Consider the following 23,221-nt stretch of genomic DNA (forward strand, 5'->3'; position numbering starts at 1 on the left):
TTAAAGAAATAAATAAAGCATGGGGGGAGCTGCCCCTTTTCTTTTCTGACTAGGTAATATGTGAGCAAAGAATTCAAACAAGACCAAAAAGCTGCCAGGCAAAAGCAGATTCTACCTCTCTCCTTTAGATTCAGACCCACAGATGCTTCTGGGGAGAAGGGAAATCTGCGGTTTACTTTATACGTGTCTGTAATGTTAGTACTTTTTATTTTTTTAACAAAGATCATTGCTTTTTATTATACTTTATTAAATTCTATCTACTAACAAAAGTAAAAAAGAGTGTTCACTGTAGAAAATTTGCAAACCATACAAAAGTTTCAGAAGAAAATAAATATCACCTACAATCTCACCTTCCAGAGGAAAATACCATTTAGTGCCTTTCCCTTGAATCTGTTTTTATGCACATACATCCTTTTTACAAAGTTCATAGGCCGGGCACGGTGGCTCATGTCTGTCATCCCAGCACTTTGGGAGGCCGAGGCAGATGGATCACGAGGTCAGGAGATCGAGACCATCCTGGCTAACATGGTGAAACCCCATCTCTACTAAAAATAAAAAAAAAAATTAGCCGGGCCTGGTGGTGGGCACCTGTAGTCCCAGCTACTTGGGAGGCTGAGGCAGGAGAACGGTGTGAACCCGGCAGGCGGAGCTTACAGTGAGCCAAGACTGCGCCACTGCACTCCAGCCTGGGGGACAGAGCGAGACTCTGTCTCAAAAAAACAAAACAAAACAAAACAAACCACAACAACAAAAAGAAATATTTGTTTAGCCAATCTTTTATCAGCAAACGTGTAGGTTGTCATTTCAGAAAAATGTTTTGCACATGAAAGAAAGAATAGCCCTTACGAGGCACACAGGGTCCAGGACAGCACAGGAGAAGTCCCTGCAGTTAACCCTTCCTGACCCCATCCTGCAGGGTCTCTGCCCAGGCCTTCCAGGCCCCCTCTGGGAGCACCACCAGGGCCCTGGGCCACCTGGCCCGGAAGCCTTGCCTTTTCCCTGTGGAGGGGCAGAGGCTCTGGTCTGTCTGTCCGGGCCCTGGGATCATTTTCCAGCACACAGCACAGTCCAGTCCATGGAAGCTCTGATCCCATCCAGTCTCCTCACTCCCCAAATTCAAGGTCATCAGGGTTCTGGTGGCCTGGAGATGGGTACAACATTCTCATACTCAGGTTCCTCCTGCCTTTCCTCTTCAGCCTGCTTCTGAGGATCCTGTTTCGGGAAGCCAGCCCCAGAGACTGGCTCCTGGGCCCTCCCTGAACTCTCCGTGCCTGCCCCCAGCCCCCGGGCCACTTCCTCTGGTCTGACTGCCATAGGCCCTGTGGCCCCAGGAAGCCCAGCTTTTGGGGCTGAGTTGGGGCTCTGGCTGACAGAGCCAGAGGCCAGGCCAGGGCTGCCCTTTTTCCGATTCAGGGCCTGGCGTGGAGGCTTAGGGATGGCCCTCTTGACCTTGGGTTCTGCCTGGCCTTTCTGAAAGCCACCAAAATGGCGGAAGACAGAGCGGACAGGGCCTTCAGATCCCCGGGGCGTCCCCACCAGCATGTAGACCGTGGTCACAGGGCCTGAGCTCTCCTGGACACTGCCCTCAATGGCTTCCACGTGCTCAGCCACTGTCCGGCCACCAAGTGGGGGCCGTCGGTGGCCAGTGGCTGAATCTCCTGGACTGGCAGCCGCAGGAAGGGCCTCATCTGTTTCTGCTTCCTCCAGGCCTGTGGACTCTTCGGCTTCCCGGCCCTCAGGACCTGATTGTGCCCCCCGGGAGAGCCTCTTGGGCTTTCGGAGCGGGCTGGAGAGCTCCCCTGAGCCTCGGCGACTCTGTGGTGCAAACTTGGTACCTTCAGCAAAGGAGACCGATGGCCGCTTGGCCCGAGCTAGACTGGAGGTGCGCGGGATGGCGAATGGCGTGGAGGCGTCCTCAGGGGGCGGGAAAGCACCTCCAGCCAGGCTGGCCTCTGACGACTCTGCCTGGGCCACAGGGACCATCCCTGGCAGAGGAGACAGAAGAGCTTGGCTGGAGCTGAACTGGCCACCACAATGCATCCTACCCACAGCTCAGTATCTTCCAGGAGGCCTCAAAAATAGGGCAAGGAAGAGGGCAAGGAAGTGGAGAGAGGCAGAAGGACCAATTCAGGTAGACACTGTTACTTCTACACTCTTTTTTTTTTTAATTTTTGTAGAGATGGGGTCTCACTATGTTGGCCAGGCTGGTATCAAACCCCTGGCCTCAGGCAGTCCTCCTGCCTCCGCCTCCCAAAGTGCTGGGATCACAGGTGTGAATCACCACACCTGGTCTCTATACTCTTTTCTCACCACCTCTCCCTACTTTGAAATACTGTCACACTCTAACCAAGCTAAAACTATTTTGATGTCACCGAGCCACATCCCTCTCACCTCTGGGCCTTTGTGTATGCTGTTCCATCTTCCTAAAACACCATTCCCTCCCCTCCCTGACTTTCACTTGGTTAACTCCTACTGATTCTGCTAGACTCAACTGGGATACCACACACATCTTCCCTGACCCCAGTCACCCCAACATGGCTAGCGAATGAGCCCCTCCTTGTATGTCCCCCATGGAGACACATATCACTGTGTCCTGTCATTGTCAGACTGCCCATCTGACTCTAAGCTTGGTGAGGATAGGAATCTGTCTTGTTATCTCTTGCATCCCCGGAGCCAAGAACAGTGACTAACACAGAATGGGCCCTTAATAACTGTTTGCCGGCCGGGCGCGGAGGCTCACGCCTGTGATCCCAGCACTTCCGGAGGCTGAGGCGGGCGGATCACGAGGTCAGGAGATCGAGATCATCTTGGCCAACGTGCTGAAACCCGGTCTCTACTAAAATAGGAAAATTAGCCAGACGTGGTGGCGGGCACCTGTAATCCCAGCTACTTGGGAGGCTGAGGCAGGGGAATCACTTGAACCCGGGAGGCGGAGGTTGCAGTGAGCGGAGATTGCACCACTGGACTCCAGTCTGGCGACAGAGCAAGACCCAGTCTCAATAAATAAATAAATAATAACTGTTCGCTGGGGGACTACAGAGGGAGTTGTGGGGGGCAGGGCTGCTCAGGGGCTATGTGGGCTGTTGGGGGGCTACCTTCGTGGGGTGGCACACAGTAGGCGGGAACCTCATCTGCCTCTGCAGACTCAGGATCGGATGAGAAGGAGTCATCAGAGGCCCAGCCGGCAGAGGGTGGCTCGATGAAGCTGTGGTTGAAGGGGACCTCCGGGTCGTGATGTGAAACTGTAGAGACTCCAGATCAGGCGCCTGCGGGACCTGATGCAAAGCCTTGTCCAATCCCAGACCGCAGCCCCCAGTGCCCACTGACCTGTCACCCAGGGTAGCTTGTGGGAGCTGAGGGAACCGCAGGGCAGTGTGGAGCCTAAGCTGGTCAGTGTTCCCCAGACCTGCATCTTCATCCTGGACACGGTAGCTCTATCTCTTGCTGGCCTGAGTGAGGAGGGCAGGGACAGTGGTCAGTACCTAAGACCCAAGGTGACCTGGGTCACCTTGGCAGGGTGTGACAGGGTGACGACCTCTACTTCAGTGACTCTCTGTTGACTGCAGAATAAAATCCAAACGATTGAGCCCAAGATTCAGGCCTGCCACAGAACCAAGTGTGACTCTAGAGTCAGACAGCCCTGAGTAACAACTCTGGCTCAGACTTCACCTCCCTGGGCCTCAGTTTCCACATCTGTAAAACAGATCCTGTCTGCCTCTCTATCTATCTATCTATCTATCTATCTGTCTGTCTGTCTGTCTGTCTATCTATCTATCTAATCTGCAGGACCTGGCAGGGTACCAAGCGTTTTGTGGGGGCTTTTCCAAAATGCAGCTCTTTGTTATTATCATCCTAGCTGAGCCCCAGCTCACCTGTCTCTCTCTCTCTCTCTCTCTCTCTCTATTTTTGAGATAGAGTCTCGCTCTTGTTGCCCAGGCTGGAGTGCAATGGTGCGATCTTGGCTCACTGCAACCTCTGCCTCCCAGGTTCAAGCGATTCTCCTGCCTTAGCCTGCTGAGTAGCTGGGATTACAGGCACCCACCACCATGCCCAGCTAATTTTGTATTTTTAGTAGAGATGGGGTTTCACCATGTTGGCTAGGCTGGTCTCGAACTCCTGACCTCAGGTGATCTGCCTGCCTCGGCCTCCCAAAGTGCTGGGATTACAGGTGTGAGCCACTGTGCCTGGCCCACCTGTCTCAAATGACACCCCCTCCAGGAAGCCTTCCCTTGTTCCCACTCTGCTCTGCCCCCACATGGGGAGGAGGCTGCTCCACTCTTCACCGTCCCTCCAACAGCCTTTGCACCTGTCCTTGTGTCCCTGTGAGGGGCTTCTTGCCACCGTGGGCTCTATGCCCTGGGCCAGTGGCAACTGTCTCTGCTCATCTGTGAATGCCACACAAGCACAGAGGAGGACGTGCTGGAGGACTAGGGCAGGAACTAGCAAGAGAGCACCAGACAAAGAGTCCAAAAAGGCGGAGAGGGGCTTCCTGTGTGCCAATAACCAACTGGATCACCTCGGGCCTCCGTGTCCTCTGGGAATTGAGGACAATAATCCTCCTGGCCCCACATTCCCTGTTCCAAACCTCCAGGCTGTTGTGAGTCTCAAAGAAGCCTGGAGTGTGAAGAGGTTTCATAAAGGAACAAAGCTCTGCGTAAGCCCCTCTGTGGCGGGCCCCACCAGCCCAACCCTCCCTCCGCTCTCCGCCTCCCAGGAAGCTACATTCTCTGCTAACCCACTGCACAGACATTCATGTCACTTTCCTTTGCGGGGCATCTGAGACCTGGTCTCTTTCCCTCCTGGCCCAGAGCTGGGCTGCTCCTGCCGTGGTCCCAGTCCTCCTCCTCTGGTCCCTGCCGGTGTCAGCTCTCTGCCTCCCGCTGCAGGCTCCAGTTTGCCAGCCCGGTGCCCATGCAACTCAGAAACTTACTCATTGAAGGTTTCCAAGGAGGGCAGGCAGCTGACCCGGTGTCTCCAGTGTCTCCAGGCCACAGTCACTGCCAACTACCTCCATCACCTCTGACCCACGTGGGCAACAAGGCCAGCTCTCCCCACCCCATCACCTCTGACCTATGTGGGTGATAAGGTCAGCCCTCCCCACCCCATCACCTCTGACCTATGTGGGTGACAAGGCCAGCTCTCCCCACCCCATCACCTCTGACCTATGTGGGTGACAAGGCCAGCTCTCCCCACCCCATCACCTCTGACCTATGTGGGTGACAAGGCCAGCTCTCCCCACCCCATCACCTCTGACCTATGTGGGTGATAAGGTCAGCTCTCCCCACCGCATCACCTCTGACCTATGTGGGTGATAAGGTCAGCTCTCCCCACCGCATCACCTCTGACCTATGTGGGTGACAAGGCCAGCCCTCCCCACCCGGAAAGGAAACCAGATGCCTCCCTGCTCCCACCCCATGGCCTGAGCTGTGTGGGGAAGGGACGGGCTAGTGTTCACCTGTCCTTGAGGTCTGACCGGGTGGCCCAGCAGCAGCAGGCACAGCAGGCGAGGCCCAGGAACAGCAGCAGCAGAGGCACAAGGCTGCTTGCGATAAGGGTGGCGTCCCGACTGCGAGAGCCTGGGGGAGCCAGAGATGGGGGATATTCAGGCCTTCCTGTCTCCTACACATCCTGTCTTTGCTCTGAGTTGCCTGCTACCCAGAAGCTTCTTCGTGGGGGCTCTCCTGCCTCCGGGCAGCCTCTCTGCTGGCGTGTCCCCTTCCGCAGGGTCTGTGGCCCATTCCACAGATTCTTGCCCCTGAGGCCCTGTCAGTGTCCAACCACCCTGCTGCGCATTTCATGGCTCTAGCCTGGTTTCGCAGGGGGCCAGGGCTCTGTCACATCTTCAGGGAGCCCCAGAGCATCCACACAGAGCTCAGGTATAAAGAATGTTTCTGGACCGGGTGCAGTGGCTCATGCCTGTGATCCCAGCACTTTGGGTGGCAGAGGCAGGCAGACCACCTGAGGTCAGGAGTTCGAGACCAGCCTGGCCAACATGGTGAAACCCTGTCTCTACTAAAAATACAAAAATTAACCCGGCGTGGTGGCGGGCACCTGTAATCCCAGCTGCTCGAGAGGCTGAGGTGGGAGAATGGCTTGAACCCTGGAGGCGGAGGTTGCAGTGAGCTGAGATCGTGCCACTGCACTCCAGCCTGGGGGACAGAGCAAGACTCCATCTCAAGAGAAAAAAAAAAAAAGAATGTCTCTGAAGTGGCCCAGACTCCCTGGTGCGGAACTGGCCCCGGGGCCCGTGTGAAGGGCCCGCCTTTCCCTGGCTACTGCACCCTGCAGCCTCCTTCCACCTTACCCGGCTGGCAGGACCCGGAGACAGGGTGGCAGGGTCCCTCTGGGCACTCACAGGGAACTGAGCAGTTGTTTCCATGGAAGCCGGCCGGGCAGGAGGTGTTGCAGCTGTGGAGTGACACGGAGAGGCGGGCTGAGGGCGCGTGAAGGGAGGGACAGGCAGGAGACAGGGAGGGAGATTTCCGGGCACTGTCCAGGCAAGTTGAGGAAACGCTGCACAGAGGCCTGACCTAGGCCCCTGGTACTCTCCTGCCCCCAGGACCCCCGTCCTCACCTGGGCCCCCAGTAGCCGGCACTGCAGACACATTCCCCTGTCACAGCGTCACAGGCCCCCTGAACACAGGTGGGGCAGGTGGAGCCGCAGTCTTCCCCAAAGGTGCCAGTGGGGCAGGGGTCTTCACACCTGGGGTGAGGCAAGACTCGGGGAAGGGGAGAGCAAGGCAGGCCTGGCCCCCACCGTGGGGCCCCACCTGTCCACTCCAGGCTCCTGGACTCAAGGACCCAACTGGCCACGCCTTAGCAGTGAAGCTCAGGTGTAAATAGGGCCTTGAACTTGGGGCCGAATCCAGCAGCTGACAGACTACAAGTCCCCAGAGCGGGAGGAGGGCAGGAAGCCTCAGAGGGGAGGGAGCTGGGATCCTGCCCAGGTACCCCCAGAACTCATTGCTGTCCCCAACTCTTCAACAGGAGGGAGGCCCCTGGGACTGCATGAACCTGTGTGTCAGGGAGGGGTGGTGCTCTCAGAGAGAGCCACTGAGGTGAGGGTCCTGGGGGGAGGTGCACCCCACCCTGAACAGAATGGTGCGCTCACCTGGGCCCCAGCCAGCCAGGGTCACAGCGCTGACAGTGGCCAGTATCTGGCTGACAGACCTCCCCACGTCGGCAGTGAGAGCACTGCTGTCCGCAGCTCTCGCCAAAGGTGCCAGGCAGGCAGGGCTGTTGGCACTGGGTTCCGTTCCAGCCCGGCTCGCAGGACTCACAGCTCCCTGTGTCTGGAGAGCACGGCTCATTGTGCTTGCAGTGGCCACAGCTGGGAAGAGAAGGGCTTTGTGGGAGCAGTGGGGGTGGATGGATGGAGCGCCCACCCCTTCCAACCCCTGTACTCCACGCAGGCCTTCGGGGGCCCTGGAGAGCGTTCGGGTCCCACCTGGGTCACTCAGGCAGGTTTGCGCCTCAGTTTCCCCACGTTGTACAATGAAGACAAATGAGGGCTCTTACAGGAGGATCCCATCCCTTTCCTTCGAAGCGTCTACTCTGTGACCATCTTTCCCTGGGTCCCAGGGTCAGCAGGAGGCAGCAGCCCAGCCAGGGCAGCCACGTCACCACCAAGCTCTGAGTCCCATCTGCCAGGTCTGCCAGGTCTTCCCTCCTGCCCTTTCCCTTTTCTTCCTTTCACACTGAGCAACCCTGAGGTCTGGCATGAATGGAACTCAGTAGTGTCTTCTACTCCATCACATGAAATAAAAAAATGTAAAGTGTTTTCACCCAGGGGTCCCCAAACCCTGGGCCATGGACTGGTACTAGTCCATGGCCTGTTAGGAACCAGGCAGCAGCATAGAGATGAGCAGCGGGGGAGCCTGACCGCCTGAACTCTGCTGCCAGCCAGATCAGTGGCAGCCTTAGGTTCTCATAGGAGCGCCAATCCTATTGTGAACTGATCACGGCAGGGTCCTGGTTCCACGCTCTTTATGAGGATCTAATGCCTGATAATCTGTCACTGTCTCCCATCATCCCCAGATGGGACCATCTAGCTGTGGGAGAATAAGCTCAGGGCTGCCACTGATTCTATATTATAGTGAGTCATATAATTATTTCATTATAGATTACAGTATGATAATAGAAAAATTGCCACGAAACCTGTCCCTGGTGCCAAAAGGTTGGAGACCACTGTTGTCACCAATATAATTTCACATTTGCCATATCTTAGTTTCCCATTGATGCTTAACAGTTACTTGAAGTTTCTCCCTCAGATGCTCAACTATCTGGGATCATATACTTGGGTCAGATCCATTAGTAGGGGAGAAGAAAGGGAGTTTATAAAAGCCATTTAGCTGATCTGGACCAGCATTTTTATTTTTATTTTATTTTATTATTATTTTCTTTGAGACGGAGTCTCGCTGTGTCACCCAGGCTGGAGTGTGATGGTGTGATCTCGGCTCACTGCAACCTTCTCCTCCCGAGTTCAAGTGATTCTCCTGCCTCAGCCTCCCAAGTAGCTGGGATTACAGGCGCCTACCACCACGCCCGGCTAATTTTTGTATTTTTAGTAGAGATGGAGTTTCACCAGGTTGGTCAGTCTGGTCTCAAACTCCTGACCTCAGGTGATCCGCCCGCCTCAGCCTCCCAAAGTGCTGGGATTACCGGTGTGAGCCACTGCGCCCATCCAGGGGTGAAATTTCTTATGGTGAGTGCAGCTGGTCAAAGTTTGAAAGTCACTGAGTCCTAAAGGGACCTTGCCCAGGACCTTTGGTCACTCTATCCACTCATCTATACATATGGCTTGCTAGCAGTGCTAGTATAGCAATTTTTTGCACAGCAGTAAACGATGAAATGAGCAGGCGGGGCTGGACCTGGGTAACAAAGGGTTTTTAAAGTTCTTGTTTCGTTTTGTTTGAGAGGGAGTCTCATACCCGGTGGAGTGCAGTGGTGCGACCTCGGCTCACTGCAACCTCCACCTCCCCGGCTCAAGCGATTCTCCTGCCTCAGCCTACCGAGTACCTGGGACTACAGGCGTGGCCAGGCTAATTTTTGTGTTTTTAGTAGAGACGAGGTTTCACCATGTTGGCCAGGATGGTCTCAAACTCCTGACCTCAGGTGATGCGCCCGCCTCAGCCTCTCAGAAGTGCTGGGATTACAGGTGTGAACCACCGCGCCTAGACCTCTTTTCCCCTTTCTCGTCCCTCTGCTTCGTACGTTTTTTGAGGGGAGCACCGCAAAGCCCTGATCCCTCCTCCCGGCGCCCGGCCCCGGCCACCTGACTCCGCCCCGCCCACCTGTGTGCACCCCGCCCCCGCCCCGCCCCCGCCCCGCCCACTCACCCGCTCCACCCCGCCCGCTCACCTGTGTGCGCCCCGCCCCCGCCCCGCCCACTCACCCGCTCCGCCCCGCCCGCTCACCTGTGTGCACACTGCACCCCGTGGCTACCAGCTGGGCAAGGCAGCTCGCAGCGCGCTCCGCGGAAGCCGGGCGGGCAGGTGCACTGGCCGGAGGCGGCACTGCAGCGGCCCCGCACACACTCGCACTGCTGCCGGCACTCGGGACCCCACCAGCCCGGCCGGCAGGCGCAGCGGCCCGAGTCCTGGTCGCACGGGGAGCCGTGGCAGGTGCAGCGGAAACTGCAGCGGCGCCCCCACCAGCCCGGCTTGCACACGCAGGCGCCCGTGGCCTGCTCGCAGCGCGCCGCCTCGGGCTTGCACTGGCACGGGCGGTGGCACGTGGGGGACCACCAGCCCGGCTCGCAGCGGCACACGCCGGTCGCGGGGTCGCAGCGCCCGTGGGGGCCGCAGGTGCACGGGAACTCGCAGTGGGCGCCCCAGCGGTGGGCCTGGCACTGGCACGCGCCCGTGGCTGGCTCACACTGGCCGTGAGGGTGGCAGGGGCAGTTCTCACGGCAGTCGGGGCCCCAGTACTGGCCCGGGCAGCCTGCAGGGATGGGTACGGGAGGGGTCAGCGGGCTCAGGGCCGCGCGCGGACCCTTACCCTGCGTCCCCTTACGCAAGGAAAAGGGGCACGGGGCCCATCCTCCAAGAGCCGGGGACAGACCCTCGGAACATCCGGCAGCCTGTCCTGGGCAACACTCACTTCCTGCTCCGCTCTGACCTACAGAAAACCCTTAGCCATTAGTGAGAGGCCCAGCCTCCCATTTCACATTCAGAACACACTCAGAGATCCTGAGTGGGCAGTGGACTTGCCCAGAGTGCGGCACCGAGGTGGGTGGGCCTTCCTCCATGGCTGCTCCTCCCTGCTGAGGTGGATCCCTGCTGGGCTGGAGCAGAGAGAGCTTCCTCCCGATCTCAGTCCTGGATGCTGCCCGCCAGGGTGCAGGTTAAGCCACCTTTCCCCTAGTGATTCCTTGATTCCTGGTGCCCATCCTCTGGCTTCCCAACCCCTTTCCCTTCCCTCTCTTTCTGCCAGAAAGGGCAGACAGCCGAGCGGGGGGCCTCCTTCCATCCACTGCCCATGTATAAGGCGTATGTGGGAAAGAGAAGGAATATACTCATTTTGCAATGAACGGGAATCACAGGTTTTCTGAGAAGTGGAAGAGGAAGATGCGCAGGTGGGCAGGGCTTTGTGGATACGGGTGAAAACCCAGTGACTCAGGCCATCTCCTAGGAGTGTGTGTCACTTCCTGTCTCTGGACCGCGATTCCTCAGTGAAGCTGGGAGGGATCCTGGCCCTGCTGTCCTGAGGCTACATGGCTACCTGCCTTGCCCGCCCCCACACCACTGTCCCCGTACCCAGCTCTGCCCAGCAACTTCATCCAGCCCTTGAGACTCACGGGAGCTGCAGTAGGCCCCAAAGAATCCAGGTTTGCATCGACAGAGGCCTGGCTTCACACACACCTCATCTTTCTGGCAGGCATCCGGCCCCTCACAGATGGCTGAAAGACACCCCACCCAGGTTGGAAAGACAGGAGCAGGACCAGGGGACACCCCTGCCCTCTCACTGGCTCCTGGGGCCATGCCTCCTCAAGAGGTGCCCCTTCAGGCCTGGGGGGTGTCACAGGAGAAACCCTGGCTCCTGGTGTCAGGAAGGGCAGGCCCGGGAGGGTAGGAAGGAAGGGCTATCGCTGGGCTACGGCTTCCCTTCTCCTTGGCTGAGGGTCTGTCCGGCTACTCACGGATGGTGCATTCTTGATCCTTCTGCCTCCAGCCTGCGCAGCACTGCAGCTCAGCAGAGGGGCTGTGAGGCAAAAAGGGGTCAGCTGGACAAGGCGGGGGGTGCAGCTTAGCCCCGAGCAAGGTGGATCACTGTCTCTGGCTGAGGTGGAGGAGGCTGGTTTAGCCTTAGCTAGGGAGGCCTAGCAGATCTTTACGGCTCGGGTCCCCAGCCCCTCCCCTCTCCTTCCCTGGCCCTTCCACCATCTGCCCTGGCTAGCCACTACCTGCCAGGCCGCCATCAGCAGCCCTTCCTTCCAGCCCAAGCCCCCTTCCTAGTCTCCTCCTTCCCCTAAAGGCCTCAACACCGGTTCAACCACCCGCCATCAGACTCCCACGAGACCCACCTGCTGGCCACACAGACGTGCTGCCCATTGGGGTCCAGCTCAGACCCCTGAGTCCCCCGAGTCCAGAGCAGCAGCAGCGGGAGCAGCAGTCCCAGCCCCATGGCAGCCGGCGCGGTGGGAGGGCTCGGGTTCATCTGGCCCCCACAGCTCCCAACCCCCTCCTTGCTTCCTCTCAGGGCTTTTCCTGAGGAAACCAGGCCGGAGGGGCGGGCTGCCATGAGGCACCTCCCTGAGAGGGAGGGGGTGGCTGGAAAGACTGACACTCAAAAAAAGAAAGGAAAAAGAAGGCAATGGCAGGGCTGAGTGGCCTCGGCCTGGAAGGGCCAGAAGGATGAAGTTGCAGGTCTCTGGGTGCCGGGGCCAGGGAAGCGGGTGGAGTGAGGGTGGGAGTCAGGGCTTTCCATCAAGCCACACTCCCAAAGCAAGGCCCGAGCTTCAAGAAGCCAACCCCGCTCTAAGTGACTGAGCAAGGAGACCCACGAGGACCCCTCAGCCTGCCTCTGCTCCTGGCAGGGTTGGGAGGCGGGACAGACATGGACAGACAGGCGAGGAACAGTTTCTGCATATTACGGGCAGTTCTTTATTTATTATTATTTTTTTTTTGAGACAGAGTCTCGCTCTGTTGCCCAGGCTGGAGTGCTGTGGCCGGATCTCAGCTCACTGCAAGCTCCGCCTCCCGGGTTCCCGCCATTCTCCTGCCTCAGCCTCCCGAGTAGCTGGGACTACAGGCGCCCGCCACCTCGCCCGGCTAGTTTTTTGTATTTTTTAGTAGAGACGGGGTTTCACCGTGTTAGCCAGGATGGTCTCGATCTCCCGACCTCCTGATCCGCCCGTCTCGGCCTCCCAAAGTGCTGGAATTACAGGCTTGAGCCACCGCGCCCGGCCGGGCAGTTCTTTATTACATGAGCTCAGGCTGTCTGCACAAAGCCCTGGGAGCTAGGCAGTCAGCTCTCATTTCGTGGATGGGGAAACTGAGACTCAGAGAGGCACTCTTATATCTGGCCCCAGAGGCTTGGTACAGAGACGTAGAGAGGGAGGTGGGCTGAGCCCCCATCCTGCCCTGGTACAGGCCAGGATTGGGGCAGACCCCTGGTGAGGGCTGCGAAGGCGGGAGCCCTGTCCTCATTTGAGGCCACACATCCATCCACAGCTAGACCCCTAAGTCAGGCCTCCGGGGTGGCTGAGGCCCCCAGACAAAGGTGTTCGTGGAGGGCAGAACAGGGCAGATCAGGAGCTGGGGACTGTGGTTGGGCCTCCTCTTCTCCCCCTAGCTTGCTAGGTGCGGGGCTGTCGGTCTCATCCTCAGGGGATTCGGCTTTACCCCGATACCATAGGCCAAAGCTGGAGAGAGACAGCCGGAAGTACTTTCAGCCAGGAAGCCAGAGAGGTCAAGGATATGGATGAGGGCAGGGGGTGGTGAGAAAAGGGGAGAGGGGGAAGAAAGGGCAGTCTGAGGGAGTGGGAAGGTGATGGGGGCCTGGGCCAGAGAAGCAGGAGGGGAGGATGTGCTTAGAGCCAAGGACAGCAGGGTGACAGGCAGAGAAGCAGGAAAGGGGATCCTGAGAAGAACCATCCAGGGCCCTTCCTCCCTCCCCATATTCTTGTCCTTCCCTTTCCCCCAACATACAAACTCTGTATTTTGGACTCCGGGGGTGGGGGATGGTCTCCCTTATCATCGGAGAGCAGGAGCCATGAGCCATCCTCATCGTCACTGAGACAGAGGAGAGAGGAGACATGAGGGTCATTGATCAAGGCCCTGAGGGACAACAGGAATCCAGCAGGGGGGACGGAGGGACTGCAGGGCCCCCGGGGCTGGAGAGAAGGCAACCCTGGGGAGATGCAGCGTGTTGGGGCTTTAATTTTTATTTTTTATTTTTAGACAGAGTCTCACTCTGTCACAGGCTGGAGTACAGTGGCGCGATCTCAGCTCCCTGCAACCTCTGCCTCCCAGGTTCAAGTGATTCTCCTGCCTCAGCCTCCTGAGTAGCTGGGATTACAGGCACCTGCCACCACGCCCGGCTAATTTTTGTATTTTTAGTAGAGACAAGGTTTCACCATGTTGTCCAGGCTGGTCTCGAATTCCTGACCTCAGGTGATCTGCCTACCTCAGCCTCTCAAAGTGCTGGGATTACAGGCGTGAGCCACCGCGCCCGGCCGAGGCTTTATTTTATAGCTTGACACACAGCAGGCCCTGACACAGCCGCGGCTACCGTTTCACCCCCGTAAGAACAAACAGACCCAGCCAAGGCAGGAACCTGAAGAATGAATGTGGAGAGGTAGCACTGGCAGAATGGACGGCAGGAAAGGTAAGGGGAATGGTGAAATCCAGGGAGAAGAGCCCAGGCCGGACAGTGGCCACGGGACACAACCAGACCAGGTCAGCAGGTCCTAGAAGCGGCCAGGCTAGGGAGGCTCAAGGGGTGACCAGGTTGGGGTGATAGCCTCAGTCTGAAACAATGGACTCAGAGGGTGCCCAGGCTGAGTCATCAGGCTCAGCAGAATGAGGGAGGGAGGCCTGGCTCAGTGGGAATGCAGGCAGGGACCTACCTGCTCTCTGCTTCCTCTGGTGTCCCTAACATCTTGGCCTTGATTTTCTTCCGCTGCTTCCGGACAGCCACCTTCATGGCCTCAAGCAGAAGGCCGGGGACCCGGTGGTCTGTGAGCAGCTCCCTACACAAGAGGGCAGGAAGGGAGAAAGCTGTGGGGATGCCAGCCATGGGGATGCCAGCCGCAGGCCTCACTCCTGGTACCTGTGCATGCGGCTCCTCCCTGAACACCTGAAGCGCTCTGCCTTGCTGACACTCTCAGACCTGAGCTTAGGTGGCCCCATGGCCCCTCTAGGAGAGTTTCCCTGGCTGCTGCAGCTGCGACCCTTTGCACTATCCCTCTCCCCTGTCTGGATGATATTGCAGAGGGAAGGGGCTGTGCAATTCATGTCCTCCCAGTTCCCAGCGCAGGCCTGGCACATGTCACTGTGGACATGTCAATGACTGGAGAATGAGGTGGGGTGAGGGGAGGCCCCCCGGCTTCCCAGCGCTCTCACCGCTGGAAGTAGGCCAGCTCCTCCTTGAGCAGGAACACTTTGGCTTTGAGTTCATTCCGCTCCTGAAGGATCTGCTCAAACTCCTCCCGACTGAAGCACTGCCCTGCCTCCGAGGGGCGCCCCAGCTGCTGCGCAGCCTCCGCCTTTGGAAGGACAGGCATGGTCAGAGGGTCGCCTCCGCTGGCGTTCCCTCCCCCTGCTCCAGGGCCATCATGGGAATGCTAGAGGAAGTGACGGGCAGGGAGACTTGGGGGACAAGGGTGCCCCAACAGATAACAGAGCAGTGCTCCTGCTGAGAGCAGGGGCCGAGGCCGGCCGGGGGCGCAGATCTGTCTGCCACTTCCCGGCTTCCTGGCGGACCTGCTGTGCAGCATGCAAACCTTGCCCGAGCGCCCACCGAGCGCTGGACGCTGAGTCCTGGGCTGGGTCCTTGCCCTCATGCGGCACTCACCGGGTCCTCAGATGCGCCTGCGCCGGCGGTCATCCATTCGGGCTCCTGCACGTGCTGGTGCCCGGGAGCCCCGGCCTGCCCCTGCGCTCCCTCTTTAGCTGGCGGGGTCGCGGCTTCGCCAAGCTGCTGGCGCTCCCTCTCGCGGTCCTGCGCGGCGCGCAGCTGGATCTGCACGGCCGCCAATTTGTGCCGCAGCTCAGCATTCACCAGCAGGAGGCGCTGCAGCTGCTCCTGCAACTGGGAGCGGAGCAAACGGTGGGGTGGGCGGGGCACCGAGGGCCCGCGGAGCCCCGCCCCGTGCCTGCCTCGCTCCGCCCCCCGCTCCGCCCCCGGAGCCCCCGCCCCGCCCACATCTTGCCCTCACCGCCTCGGTCTCCTGGCCTCGCTGCCGCAGGTCGCGGTTGTGCGCACGGAGTTCGTCCCGCTGTCGGTCCGTCACCTCCTTGAGCTGCCGCAGCAGCGCGCGCTCCTCTGAGGAAGGGGCGTTCTTAGCGGCGGCACGTAGGCCCGCGGGAGGGAGAGGAGGACCCGAGCCGGTCGCCACCCGCCCTGCCCTGGCCGGAGCTGGGCTCACCCTGTGGCCCCGCGCGCAGCTCCCTGCGGAGGCGCTCGTTCTCCTCCCGCAGCCGCCGCAGCTCCTGCTCCGCCTGCTGCGCCGACACCTGCAGCTGGGGAGACCCGGGTCTCAGGCTTCGGCCCTGCCGGCCCCGCGGGTGGCGAGGGGAGCGCCGTGACTCACCGAGTCTGGGGCGGGCCCCACGGCAGCCTGTTCCAAGAGCTCCAGCGCCCGCACCACTAGCGGCACCAGCCCTGCCGCCGCCTCCGGCCCGAAACGGCGCGCCAGCTCCTGCAGCTCAGTGCCCAGGGCCCCGGCTAGATGGTACACAAGCTCCGCGGCCGTTCCCGACCCCGCGGTCTCCCGAGACCCCCAGCCAGGCGCCACTGCCCTTCTGGGCTCCATGTCCCCCAAAGGCTTAGGGCTGCGACCCCTCCACCCTCAACTGAGACGGGGAAAAGCCAAACAGTTCCGCCCCAGGAAGCCTTTAGGGCTGTGTGGGCGGGGTAGAAGCGAGAAGGGTGGGGAGGAACGAGGGAGAAGGCGTGGGGAAGGGAGACAGTGTCCTAGGTCCCCTGGGCCCTGTCCCTTCCATGCCCAAGGTCACAGGAAACAGGACAGCCAACTTCCAGCCAGACGTCCAAGAGCTGAGGCTCAGGGCTGCAAGTGGTCACTTTAGTGGAGCCCTCCCCACAGGCCCAGTCCAGGCTCCGCCCCGTGTGTGGAGTCATGGGGCCAACTTGGCAGCGGGGCACTCCAGGCGAGAGGTGACAGGTAGGCAGCCAGTCACTGGCCTCCGCCCGGCTGTACACCAGCTGTCTGCCTGTGTGCTTGTTTTCCTGACCAGGAGTGACACAGAAAGCTTAAAGGGCTGGGCTGGACACCATAGCCGCTCAGCGCAAGCCAGAGTTCCTAGACCGGGAAAGGTCAACTGCTCCCAGAACTGTGGAAAGGAGGCGAGGGCTTCCAAGTACTGTTTTGTAGAGAAAGCAGCAAATGTGGTCAAGGCAGCGGAGTGTGAAAGCCCAGCCCCGCCTCAGGTCTCCACTGAGTCCAGGGGCTATCTACCCCAAAGCCCTGAATAGGAAGGTGGCCTCATACTCCCCCTTCACAGCGAGCCCAGCATCTTGCTGTAAACCGCTCCAGTCCAGTCACACCTGGGGCTGGCTTGGAGGCGGCGCAGGCTGCATGAGGCAGGAGCCCTGTTAACTTTGGCTGTTTCCTTCTCCTGTTAGACCTAAATCCAGAATTTGGGTTCGGGGGGAAAAAAAACAAACAGCCCCTGAACTCCTATTTATACAAAATTTATTATTATATTTTATTCAGGATGACAAGCCATCAGGAGGTCAACAACACAACAAGCACAGACAGAGGGAGAGGCCAAGCTGCTGAATGTCAGCGGCCTGTCTGGAGGGGCTGAGGCTCCGGCCTCAGGAGGCTGAAGCTGGAGGCAGGGAAACAGCTAGGCATAGAGGTCCTCCCGGTCCGCAGAGTAAACCTCCCCCTCCTGCAGGAGGGCGAAGTTGAGGAAGTGGGAAGGCCTGTGCACCTCGTGGTAGAACTCTTTGGGGTTCGCCAGCTGCAGCTCGTATTTCATGTTGGGGTCATGCCGAACACCTTCGGGGAGAAGGAAACAGCCAGCGTCAACAGGGCTCCCGCCTCATGCAGCCGGCACCACCTCCAAGCCAGCCAGGCCCCAAGTGTGACAGGCGATGGCCTCACCTTATCACTACTGCTATCCCCACGTCCCCAGGCTCCTCCCACTTACCCATAAAGTTGTAGTTCCACGAGGACTGGGCAGGGACCATGAAGAAGCCAAGGAAGCGGTCCGACAGCAACATCTGGACCCTCTCATAGTGTGAAGGCAGGTAGCCCTTGGGGTTGTTGCCCTTGTCTGTGTTCTGGCGGCCCCATTCGTAGCCGCTGGGGGTCAGCTTGTAGGCCGTCAGTGTACAGGAGCCTGGTGTGAAGCTGGGGGAGGGACGAGGACGGAGTAACAGCTCAGGTCACTATTCTGGGCCCTGGCCTGCAATCCCTGCCCCACCATACTTCCTCCCAAGGAGCCCAGGCCCACCTGCACGTGATGATAATGGTCTTCTCGCCATCCCAAGATGGGTTGTCAGCCATGATCTTGGCATGGGTGGTGACATCCTGGGGTGATAATTGCGGGGACTCATTGGGCTGAGTGTGGATCCAACCTAAGGGTTCCATCTCCTATAGGTAAAGAGGAGTACAGAGCTCTTCAGAATCCCATCTGCAGACAGGAATCGCACCAGCTTTTCCACATTCCCAGGCTCCATCACTTTCCATTACCTTGAGGTACTCATGCTGGGGCAGCTGGCCAGGCAGGTGCACGGTCTGGTGAGTGCCCCACTGTGGCACCATCACGATGCAGCGTATCTCCTTCACCTGGGGGTTATCTGGTGGGCTCACCCCATACAGGTATCCTGCAATCTGGAGACAAAGGGGTCAGGAACCAAAACTCTTCTTAGTACCAGCTCAGAGGTGGAGCTGCCAGCCCTGTTTTCCTTCCTTCCCCCAAGAACGAGGACAGTTTCTTAAAACATGATCAGAACCCCTGTATCAGAATCAGCTGCGGTGCTTGTTCAAAATGTTAAACATGGACCTCATTTCAGACTTCCCACATCAGGACCTCCTGCGTGGGGTCCAGGAATCTGCACTGCTCACAAGCTCCCCAGCTGATTATTAAGGATAGCATTCATAAGCAAATGAGCATACAAACCTCCAGCTCAGTGTATTTTCACAAACTGAGAACATCTGGAAATCCAGCACTTGGTGCTATTTTAAATTTTACATTATCACCAAGTAAGAGGATCTGTTTACTATAAACTCACCCACACAGGATATTAACAGTCTTCTCAAATTTGCCAACCTGACAGCCACTAATAGTGGGTTTTTTTTTTTTGAGGCGGAGTCTCGCTCTGTCGCCCAGGCTGGAGTGCAGTGGCGCGATCTCGGCTCACTGCAAGCTCCACCTCCCGGGTTCCCGCCATTCTCCTGCCTCAGCCTCCCGAGTAGCTGGGACTACAGGCGCCGCCACCACGCCCAGCTAATTTTTTGTATTTTTAGTAGAGACGGGGTTTCACTGTATTAGCCAGGATGGTCTCGATCTCCTGACCTCGTGATCCACCCGTCTCGGCCTCCCAAAGTGCTGGGATTACAGGCTTGAGCCACCGCGCCCGGCAATAGTGGGTTTTTTTGAGATGGAGTCTCACTCTGTTGGCAAGGCTGGAGCGCAGTGGTGTGATCTCAGCTCACTACAACCTCCACCTCCTGGGTTCAAGCAATTCTGCGTCAGCCTCCTGAGTAGCTGGGACTACAGGCACATGCCACCACGCCCCACTAATTTTCATATATTTCATAGAGACAGGGTTCTGCCATGTTGGCCACGCTGGTCTTGAACTCCTGACCTCAAGTGATCCACCGGCCTCGGCCCAAAATGATCTTTTATAAACTATGAATATCCCTGATACACTAGTAAAGTTATGCATCTTTTTTCTTTTTTGAAGCAGGGTATCACTCTGTCACCCAGGTTAGCATGCAGTGACATGATCTCAGCTCACTACACTCACCACTCTCCAGGATCAGGTGATCTTCCCACCTCAGGCTCCTGAGTAGCTGAGATTACAGGTGTGGGCCACCATGCCTAGCTAGTTTCTTAATTTTTTTGTAGAGACAGCATTTCGTCATGTTGCCCAGGCTGGTCTCGAACTCCTGGGCTCAAAAGATCTGCCCACTTCAGCCTCCCACAATGCTGGGATTAGTCATGAGCCAGTGCGCCCCGCCTGGAGTGCAGTGGTCATCAAAGCTCACTGCTTTGGTTCAAGCAACCTCAGCCTCCTGAGTAGATGGGACTACAGGCAAAGGTTTTTTGTTTTGTTTTTTTAGATGGAGTCTTCCTCTGTTGCCTAGACTGGAGTGCAGTGACGCGATCTTGGCTCACTGCAATCTCCCCCACCTGGGTTCAAGCAATTCTCCTGTCTCAGCCTCCCTAGTAGCTGCAACTACAGGCGCATGCCACCATGCCTGGCTAATTTTTTGCATTTTTAGTAGAGACGGGGTTTCACCATATTGGTCAGGCTGGTCTTGAGCTCCTGACCTCAGGTGATCCACCACCTCGGCCTCCCAAAGTGCTGGGATTACAGGCATTAGCCACTGTGCCCAGCCTAGTGTTGGGATTACAGGCGTGAACCACCATGCACATCTGGTCAGGAATTTGTTTCTGACCATATCTATTCTCTTCCAAATACTATCAGGTTAATACTACATTTACTACCTTCTCTCAGCTGCCACAGCTTTTGCTATCTCATGGGGCCAAAACCCGCCTCGTTGTTTTGGCTATCCTTGCATAATTACTCATCCATGAATCTTGAAACCAGCATCTCAAGTTCTAGACAATCTCAGGTCGGTGTTTTAGGCACAAAATGTGTTGGGCACACACTGTGGCCTGAGTCCACTTACTCACTTGGGCCCGAAGGTCAGATATGCAGATGAACTTCTTAAGCACATTCTTGGGAAGGATGTAGGTGTAGCCAGTCTCCTTGATGTCGTCAGATGAAACATAGATGTGATTGGTCCTTAGGTGCAGGTTGGCAGCAGAGATGGCCCTAAAAACGTGTAGGGAGTGTCAGCATCGCTCAGCCCAGCACCTTAGGTAGTGCAGCCGGCCTTTCCATCCCCACCCTCTTGCCCCTCACAGTACCTGACCCTCCACTCAGTCTTGGATGAGAAAGTCTGGGTCTCATAGTTGCTGGTGGTGGAGGTGATGATCTCATCGCCATGCTTGTTGACAGTGCGAGTCTGTGTTGCCGTGAGCTGCGACTGTTCCTTGGTCTGCTTCTCGATCTCAGCAATCTGCTGCCGCTGCTGTGACGGTGCCGAGATCTCCATACCCAGGATGATGTCTCGAATTTCCGATTGGGTCAGTGATGCCACATTCACACTGTGGGGACGGTGTGGGTTATATTAAAAGGATCCCTTCCCCTTGGTCACTTCTGCCTCAATGGAAAGGGTGTAACTTGGTAGGACAGGGCAGCCTATACTCACGCCCCAGACAATCCACAAGAGCTGCTTCTACAGGAAGTGTGAAACGGAGGCGTACTAACACTTCCAAGATTCGTCAGATCCAAGCGGGACAGCACACGGCGTGTGCACCTTGCCACTGTTTAGCATCCATACACCCCACGCTTCCCTGACCAAAACAATGCTCTGGCACGGAACACTTCTCAGAAATGGAAACCCCAGAAACCCTACAATACTGGTTCTTAATCAGAGGTGGTATTGTCAGTCACCCTATGAATAGTTTGGGTTGCCACGATGACAGGGAGGGAGACGAGGAGAGGAAGGTGTGTGTGTGTGTGTGTGTTGGTAGCAGTGTCAGATACTTAGGGTCTTGGATGTTCAAACTTCTTACCATGTATGGACAGTAAAGAAATGCCCTGTTCAAAATGGCAACAGTGAGAAACAACGGCCAAGAGTCAGAATGAAGCCCTAAAACACAGACGCTTCTCATACTATTGAAAGACACTGGCCGGGCGCGGTGGCTCAAGCCTGTAATCCCAGCACTTTGGGAGGCTGAGGCGGGCGGATCACGAGGTCAGGAGATCGAGACCATCCTGGCTAACACAGTGAAACCCCATCACTACTAAAAATACAAAAACATTAGCCGGGCGAGGTGGCGGCGCCTGTACTCCCAGCTACTCGGGAGGCTGAGACAGGAGAATGGCGTGAACCCGGGAGGCGGAGCCTGCAGTGAGCCGAGATCTGGCCACTGCACTCCAGCCTGGGCGACAGAGCGAGACGCCGTCTCAAAAAAAAACAAAAAAAACAAACAAACAAAAAGAAAGACACTGCTGTATCTCTCTTCTATGAGACTGTCAGATAATTTCTTTCCTTGTTTTCAAGATAGGGTCTTGCTCTGTCACTCAGGCGGGAGTACAGTGGCATAATCATGGCTCACTGCAGCTTCAAACTCCCGGGCTCAAGCAAGCCTCTTGCCTCAGCCTCCATGAAGCTGGCACTACAGGCGTGCACCACCACACCTGTTTTAAATTTTTTCTTTTGTAGAGATAGGGTCAGTCTCTTTTGTTGATCAGGCTGGTTTCAACTCCTGGCTCATGCAATCCTCCCACCTCGGCCTCCCAAAGTGCTGGTATTACTAGCATGAGCACTCAAGCCCGGCCAAGACAAGATAATTTATTGATAAACTTTTCTTTTTTTTTTTTTTTTTTTTTTTGAGACTGAGTCTGGCTCTGTCGCCCAGGCTAGAGTGCAGTGGCCGGATCTCAGCTCACTGCAAGCTCTGCCTCCCGGGTTTACGCCATTCTCCTGCCTCAGCCTCCCGAGTAGCTGGGACCACAGGCGCCCGCCACTTCGCCCGGCTAGTTTTTTGTATTTTTTAGTAGAGATGGGGTTTCACCGTGTTAGCCAGGATGGTCTCGATCTCCTGACCTCGTGATCCGCCCGTCTCGGCCTCCCAAAGTGCTGGGATTACAGGCTTGAGCCACCGCGCCTGGCCCTTTTCTTTTTTTTTTTGAGACAGAGTCTCACTCTTGTCACCCAGGCTGGAGTGCAGTGGCGCAATCTTGGCTCACTGCAACATCCGCCCTCAAGGTTCAAGCAATTTTCCTGCCTCAGCCTCCCAAGTAGCTGGGATCATAGGCGAGTGCCACCACACCTGGCTAATTTTTGTATTTTTAGTAGAGACGGGGTTTTACCATGTTGGCCAGGATGGTTTCAAACTCCTGACCTCAAATGATCTACCCACCTCAGCCTCCCAAAGTGCTGGGATTACAGGCATGCGCCACTGTACCTGGCCTTCTTGAGAAACTTGTAAGCCTAAATGCTTCCAAACCCCAGAAAACCATATACAGACCTCCTATCTGTCTCCCCACCAGCACTGCTCACTTGTTTTTCTTGCCGTAGTCAGCCAAGATCAGATCCTTGAGCTGCACCTCGACCTTGATCCACTCTTCATCAGTCAGAGTGGGCCAGATGTGGTGTGGTTCTGTAATAGTAGTCTTGTCTGGCTTCAGGATCACTTTTGCCCGGTCATTGTTTACATGTAGGGCACGCAGAATCAGGATGAGACGGGAGAAGGCCTAGGAAAAGATTTGGAAGAGTGAGGTAGGTCAGCTGCTTGAGGCTCTCCCACTTTAATTCTAACCTTTCATGAAACCCAAAAATTTTTTTTTTTTTTTTTTTTGAGACAGAGTCTCGCTCTGTCGCTCAGGCTGGGGTGCAGTGGCGCAATCTCAGCTCACTGCAAGCTCCATCTCCCGGGTTCATGCCATTCTCTTGCCTCAGCCTTTGGAGTAGCTGGGATTACAGGCACCTGCCAGCACGCCTGGCTAATTTTTTGTATTTTTAATAGAGATGGAGTTTCACCCTGTTAGCCAGGATGGTCTCAATCTCCTGACCTTGTGATCCACCCACCTCGGCCTCCCAAAGTATTGGGATTACAGGCGTGAGCCATCGCGCCTGGCCTTTTTTATTTATTTATTTTTCTTGAGACAGTCTCACTCTGTCGCCCAGGCTGGAGTGCAATGGTACCATCTCGACTCATGCAACCTCTGCCTCCTGGGTTCCGGTGATTCTGGTGCCTCAGCCTCCCAAGTAGCTGGGACT

At 57.1% G+C, this 23,221-nt stretch overlaps 3 protein-coding genes across 4 annotated transcripts in view; all 3 read right to left on the minus strand.

The window, feature by feature from the left end:
* Window positions 1-226: 226 nt before the first annotated feature.
* SCARF1 (scavenger receptor class F member 1) lies at window positions 227-11,660 on the minus strand. Of its 2 annotated transcripts, none has more exons than XM_005582445.5 (11): window positions 11,525-11,660; window positions 11,141-11,202; window positions 10,799-10,900; window positions 9,417-9,942; window positions 7,112-7,330; window positions 6,575-6,703; window positions 6,305-6,408; window positions 5,456-5,576; window positions 3,328-3,449; window positions 3,096-3,205; window positions 227-1,985 (listed from the first exon to the last, which is right to left on the minus strand). In XM_005582445.5, exons 1-11 carry the CDS (start codon window positions 11,656-11,658, stop codon window positions 1,872-1,874), a joined length of 1,743 nt encoding a protein of 580 aa, XP_005582502.3. In that variant the 5' UTR covers window positions 11,659-11,660; the 3' UTR covers window positions 227-1,871. The 2 variants fall into 2 exon arrangements, with proteins under 2 accessions (XP_005582502.3, XP_005582501.2); XM_005582444.4 differs by having other exon boundaries at window positions 3,096-3,242.
* Window positions 11,661-12,080: 420 nt separating this feature from the next.
* RILP (Rab interacting lysosomal protein) lies at window positions 12,081-16,037 on the minus strand. Its single transcript, XM_005582442.4, has 8 exons — window positions 15,758-16,037; window positions 15,593-15,686; window positions 15,383-15,489; window positions 15,019-15,255; window positions 14,568-14,710; window positions 14,072-14,194; window positions 13,152-13,235; window positions 12,081-12,865 (listed from the first exon to the last, which is right to left on the minus strand). Exons 1-8 carry the CDS (start codon window positions 15,977-15,979, stop codon window positions 12,688-12,690), a joined length of 1,188 nt encoding a protein of 395 aa, XP_005582499.3. The 5' UTR covers window positions 15,980-16,037; the 3' UTR covers window positions 12,081-12,687.
* An 825-nt stretch (window positions 16,038-16,862) lies between these two features.
* Window positions 16,863-23,221, minus strand: part of PRPF8 (pre-mRNA processing factor 8) — a 38,023-nt gene continuing 31,664 nt past the window's right edge. Inside the window, exons 37-43 of the mRNA XM_005582446.4 lie at window positions 22,502-22,695; window positions 20,298-20,537; window positions 20,061-20,202; window positions 17,888-18,028; window positions 17,649-17,788; window positions 17,343-17,545; window positions 16,863-17,191 (exon numbers count right to left, since the gene is read on the minus strand). Coding sequence (XP_005582503.1) covers window positions 17,037-17,191; window positions 17,343-17,545; window positions 17,649-17,788; window positions 17,888-18,028; window positions 20,061-20,202; window positions 20,298-20,537; window positions 22,502-22,695 — 1,215 coding nt within the window. The 3' untranslated portion in view covers window positions 16,863-17,036. The remainder of the gene's footprint in view (window positions 17,192-17,342; window positions 17,546-17,648; window positions 17,789-17,887; window positions 18,029-20,060; window positions 20,203-20,297; window positions 20,538-22,501; window positions 22,696-23,221) is intronic.

The sequence above is a fragment of the Macaca fascicularis genome, chromosome 16 (genome assembly GCF_037993035.2).
Source record: "Macaca fascicularis isolate 582-1 chromosome 16, T2T-MFA8v1.1".
Taxonomy (NCBI): Eukaryota; Metazoa; Chordata; class Mammalia; order Primates; family Cercopithecidae; genus Macaca; species Macaca fascicularis.

Bases quoted from the DNA above. Each gene is read 5' to 3' on its own strand.
- SCARF1 (XM_005582444.4), bottom strand. From the start codon at position 11,658: ATGAACCCGAGCCCTCCCACCGCGCCGGCTGCCATGGGGCTGGGACTG. The intron at 6,704-7,111 runs GTGAGCGCACCA...GCCTCACCCCAG, and splicing joins CCTGGCTGGCTGGGGCCCAG to GTGTGAAGACCCCTGCCCCA. The intron at 6,409-6,574 runs GTGAGGACGGGG...GTCACTCCACAG, and splicing joins GCCGGCTACTGGGGGCCCAG to CTGCAACACCTCCTGCCCGG.
- RILP (XM_005582442.4), bottom strand. From the start codon at position 15,979: ATGGAGCCCAGAAGGGCAGTGGCGCCTGGCTGGGGGTCTCGGGAGACC. The intron at 15,256-15,382 runs GTGAGGGCAAGA...CTCCGCTCCCAG, and splicing joins GAGGCCAGGAGACCGAGGCG to TTGCAGGAGCAGCTGCAGCG. The intron at 13,236-14,071 runs GTAGGTCCCTGC...CCTCTGTCTCAG, and splicing joins CCAGAGGAAGCAGAGAGCAG to TGACGATGAGGATGGCTCAT.